We start from the raw sequence: 5788 nt of genomic DNA, 5'->3' as shown, positions 1-5788 counted from the left end.
GTTTTTCTCGAGTCAAAATACTCAAAATGCCAAAATACTCCAAATGTACCCATTATTTTAGCCAATTGTTAAGTTTATCACAAAGAATAATTAGCATAAAGAGACAAAGAACATTTAAAAACTAGCTCAATTGGGACTTGATAAGAGATAGAAAGTCATTAAGAGTAAAATCAGTACAAGATCAATGTTTGCTAAAGCTCAGAAAAACTGATAATTCAGGATTATTAGGTTATCAGTTTTCTTGACAGAAAATGTTACCAACCAATGCATGCAACTACACTATCTGGACTGCAGTTGAGTAAAAAATCGTCTTTGACATTAATCCCAAATGTCAAATAGCCCAACACCCCAACTAGCATAAAAGCTGAGAAGGCAAATGCGTACAACCCACCAATCACTTTGAACCACTGCCCAACTTGTCTTTTCTCGCCAACTGAATCATAACATATGATACTCATTTCGTGTGTACCCAAACCCAGTACCAAAATAGGAACAGCACCCAAAAAATACCATAAAGTTGTTTCACTTTTGGGCGTTTGCTGGCTCTCCTGAAAAGAAAATCATGCAAAGAAAGATTGGCTCATTTGGTGAAAACTTGATGAGTTTTAAGGTTCAATAAGTAAAAATATTTATATATCCCACTACTTTTTTGCGACGTATCAAGTTATAAATGGATTAAAAGGAAGCCGCATGCCGAGTGAATTATTGACTAGTGAAAGCTGTTATCTAATGTGCTTGTTTTGCATGTGAAAATAGTGTCTAGTTTCAGTTTTTTTCAGGCCATAAAAATTTGTAGTGAAGCGAAAAGCTATTGTAAGAATTGAGCATTTTATCAACGCCAAAAGTTGGATTTGAAGTTTGTGTTGAGCTAAAGTCCGGCTGATCGCTACAGTCGAACCAATATTATTATTTGGTAAGCTGTTTGGGTCAAGAACGGTCTCTCCATCTAATTTTTCGTTCAGTCATTGTTTTTTTTTCAAATGCCAAACTCTTAACTTGGGTAGGGCACTGGAAAGATCAAACCGTTGAAAATTCAGCTAAAATTTTGATTTAATCCGCTATTGAATGAAAATTCTGCTGAGCAATCAATAATTAAATATGAGAAAGATTTTAATTTAGCCTCACTTTTTGATCAATTTGATGCTCTGTGAAGATGAATAAAGTGAGAACAACAACTGAACATGAACTGAGACACGTTAAGATTCCCGGAATTTGAAGCATGTTCACTTTCTTCGGAACAAGAAACGGAATTGAGACAACAATGCATGAAAGAACGCTCAAAAAGCGATAGAATTCTGTCTTCTTTTCGTAGGCACTTGCTCCGATGATTAATTCAAGAAATATTTCCAGTTGATCGGCGAAAAATGTAATTGCGACTAGCAGAACTGTATAGGCCTTGAAGATAGATCCAGCGAGGTACAAATCCGCCAACTTGTTTGATTTTACAACCTTCTCACTCAGTTCATAAGCAAACCGACTGCCTGTTTCCTCTGCGAGGTGCGCTAAAAAGCAATCATATTCAATTTCTTTAGAATTGCAAACAATTAAAGAATCAAGAAATCTATTTTGGGAAAACTCATTTTCGATCTTGAGCGCTCTATTTAGAAATGTATCAAATTACCGCGCAGTTGGTTCCATTTTGCAGAATTACACATTTAGAGGCCTTGCGATCAATACTTGTTTAAATTAGATGAGATTCCAAAAAAAAATCTTTTAAAGCAATCCTATCAGAACGCGTAATTGCGAAACGTAATCCGTTAGAAAATGTAAAACCAATTTTTTAAAATTTTGATTGCTCAGCAATCATTCCAAAGACCATAAAAATCTATTTTGAAACCAATTTGCCATAAATTGTATCATTGTGCGGAAATTTGAAATTGCTGGATAAAGGGTGCATGGGCGTTCCCAGCAATGAAAAAATTCATATTGCATTCTTGGTTGCCATAAAGAAATATAAAACGAAAATGTAGGACACATATAACAACCATGTAACAACCGCGTATGAACCAAGTAGGACGCAGAAATGGATCATTGTCATAAGCTGTTGATAGCGCACAATGCTGAGACTGCTATACAAGCGATCGATGGGTGCTGAAATACGCAAAGAATTTTCATCTCGAATTCTTGGACAGAGTATAAGAATCATATAAAAATTTTGCAACATAGCAAGATCATATAAGAAATTTTTGTATTGCCTATGTCGAACCATTACATGATTCCTGAATATGTTTCTCGAGTAGCCTCAACCCGTGTACATAACAAAAATGCATAATTTTGTCAATAAAATACATTTGTCTGTAGATTTATCTGAGAAACCGGCGGTGGCTAATAAAAAGGTTAACACGATTCGGGACAAATTAAAAAGAATAATTGACCGATCTCGATCATAATTGTGAACAAAACTGATGAAAGGAAGTCAAACGTTCATAAAAAACTTAGCCCTCGATAACTGCTCAAAAATACATTTTTACTTAAATAAAACGCATTAATTCTAAACTCTGAACAACGCTGACAAATTAACAAAAAAAGGTTTAGCAAAAATTAATTCGAGCTTGAGAGATGTTCTTCAAAATGAAAATTTTTAGAGTGGTCAGTTTCCACCCCATCTGCAATGTCTTGTAAACCAACTCTCAAGCTCTATTTAAGATCGGTAGTTTTTGCGACAAAAAAAAATGCAATTTGTATTTTTATACTCAATTGTTTGTTGATTTCAACTTCTCTGTCTACCTCTATACCTTGAAATATATTTCGCGTTACTTAAGGACTAATTAATTCTTAAGTGATTCTTAATTTTTTAAACAAAATCGGTTTAGCGCAAAATTTTAATTTAGCTCCGTGGCAACAAAATGCAAATCCATGATAGAGAAAGAAAGAATTTTTCAGCATTGTTACGAATTTACTGAATCAAATGTACGCGAACTAACCCTAGAGCATTCTCGCCTTTTCAGTCAATTTTTTTGTTTGAAGCAATCCCCTGTTTTATTTTCGGCGATGAAAATTGAGAAGGATTTGTATGGTTAATAAAAATTTGTCATCAAATATCATATTTGTCATCAAACTTTATCTTCAAAGAATAGCAATTGTTCGCTCCGCAGTAAAAATTGAAAGGCTTATGTCACTACCTGTAACTCTAAAAACAGCTGATGAAACCAGCTGTTTTTATTTTAGATAGTATGCAATCATCGCAATTCTTGCAAACAGCCATCACAATCAGCGCTGTTCATATACTTTTAGATGTTAGTTAGCCAAATTACTCGAGTTTGGCTTCATAAGTTCCTTACCAAGCAAGATTGTGTAAACCCAGCCGTACCTAACTCTAATGCAGATTCAGAACTGGGTCACAGTCTAATTGAGGTCACATTTTACACTGAATTTGTCTGATTCAGGGCTAATTCAGTGATTCATTCTGAATAATTTTCGAATTAATTTGATTCAGAAGAATTTTTAATATTTTCTCTGATTCAGAAGAATTTTAATATTTGCTGCTATTCAGAGAAATTCAGAAATCACTTAACATTTGGTTCCGAAATCCTCTGAATCAGTATTAATTTTGAAAGTTCTCTGAAATTATTCTGAATCAGTACTGATTGTCACTGAGGCCTATGTACGGGTATGTTGTCAGGATAACGTATGATACTAAACTAAGTTGTTTTGCACCTCGCTGCGCAGTCTCGTATTGCATGGTTCAACCTACTCATCCAATATTGTTTTTTTGTTTACATCCAGTTGTATATTTACAAAACTATCTATAAAGTAAGAGTAAAACTGTTGTTTTATTTCTTTTCCGGATTAATATTTTAACTTACCATACAATGTCATGGTTATGACGTTGACAACTACAGCACACGAGAGAAGCATAAAATACTGAACAATTCCGCCACTAATTTTGACCACATAGGGTAAGGCTACAATACTGCCGCCCAACATGCAGTTGATCATAATAAGCCACGCGCCAAAATAAGAGAGATCTGAAAATTAGTATGAGTTAACTGTCTTGTGTGCAAATTCAAAATTATCTGGAGAAATATGATACTTTGAAATGCTTGAGTTTGTAATTTAATTTGTATTCTCACTCAAAAACGGCGTGCACAATTGGAAACATAAAATATTTTTTATTTTTGAGAATATTAATTGAGACAAAAACCAAATTTGCTTCGATGCCGACGCAACATCTTCCGATCAGAATACTTTTTTAATTGATAAACTGTTTCAAAAAAAGTTTTTAAAAAGTTCTTTGGCGGTCTTTACAGGTATTATTCAACAAAACTCAAAATTACTGCTCTTTTGGTAGATGGGGACTACATTTTTGAATATTTGATTGTAGGTTTATCTGTATTAAAATAAACTTAATTAAAAATCTTGTTTCTATATTTGCTACACTCTAAATCAAATAATTCAAGAGTATACTTCTAAGCAATATTTAATTGTTAATCCTATTAGGCCTAAAGTTCTCAAGCGTTAATAAAAATATTACTAATAATAAAAGTAATAAAAATACGTATAATAATAATAATAATAATAATAATAATAATAATAATAATAATAATAATAATAATAATAATAATAATAATAATAATAATAATAATAAAAATAATAATAATAATAATAATAATAATAATAATAATAATAATAATAATAATAATAATAATAATAATAATAATAATAATAATAATATTAATAATAATAATAATAATAATAAAAAATAATAATAATAATAATAATAATAATAAAAATAAAAATAATAATAATAATAATAATAATCATGATAATAATAATGAACATAATAATAGTACTAATAATAGTAATATTAATAATAAAACTAATAATAATAATAATAGTAATAATATTATTAATAAAAACAAAAATATTGATAATAATAATAATAATAATAATAATAATAATAATAATAATAATAATAATAATAATAATAATAATAATAATAATAATAATAATAATAATAATAATAATAATAATAATAATAATAATAATAATAATAATAATAATAATAATAATAATAATAATAATAATAATAATAATAATAATAATAATAAAAATAATAATAATAATAATAATAATAATAATAATAATAATAATAAAAATAAAAATAATAATAATGATAATAATCATGATAATAATAATGAACATAATAATAGTACTAATAATAGTAATATTAATAATAAAACTAATAATAATAATAATAGTAATAATATTAATAATAAAAACAAAAATATTGATAATAATAAATAATAATAATAATAATAATAATAATAATAATAATAATAATAATAATAATAATAATAATAATAATAATAATAATAATAATAATAATAATAATAATAATAATAATAATAATAATAATAATAATAATAATAATATTAATAATAATAATAATAATAATAATAATAATAAAAATAATAATAATAATATTAATAATAATAATAATAATAAAAATAAAAATAATAATAATGATAATAATCATGATAATAATAATGAACATAATAATAGTACTAATAATAGTAATAATAATAATAAAACTAATAATAATAATAATAGTAATAATATTAATAATAAAAACAAAAATTTTGATAATAATAATAATAATAATAATAATAATAATAATAATAATAATAATAATAATAATAATAATAATAATAATAATAATAATAGCAATAATAGTAATAATAACAATAATAATAATAATAATAATATAATAATAATAATAATATAATAATAATAATAATAATAATATAATAATAATAATAATAATAATAATAATAATAATAATAAT

The 5788-nt window shown here is 26.7% G+C and overlaps 1 protein-coding gene across 1 annotated transcript; it reads right to left on the bottom strand.

Moving 5' to 3' along the window:
* Positions 1-262: 262 nt before the first annotated feature.
* LOC142355843 (sodium-coupled neutral amino acid transporter 7-like) lies at positions 263-3939 on the bottom strand (the record flags this gene model as incomplete). Its single annotated transcript, XM_075407880.1, has 3 exons — positions 3807-3939; positions 1126-1502; positions 263-548 (listed from the first exon to the last, which is right to left on the bottom strand). Coding segments are annotated over exons 1-3 (796 nt in total), but the record flags the coding sequence as incomplete, so codon positions are not given.
* Between the last annotated feature and the right edge of the window lie 1849 nt (positions 3940-5788).

Source organism: Convolutriloba macropyga, unplaced genomic scaffold, assembly GCF_964194025.1.
Source record: "Convolutriloba macropyga unplaced genomic scaffold, txConMacr16.3 SCAFFOLD_1169, whole genome shotgun sequence".
Lineage (NCBI taxonomy): Eukaryota > Metazoa > Xenacoelomorpha > Acoela > Convolutidae > Convolutriloba > Convolutriloba macropyga.
Note: the sequence above shows the minus strand (reverse complement) of the source record. Positions and strands in the feature narration are given on the sequence as shown.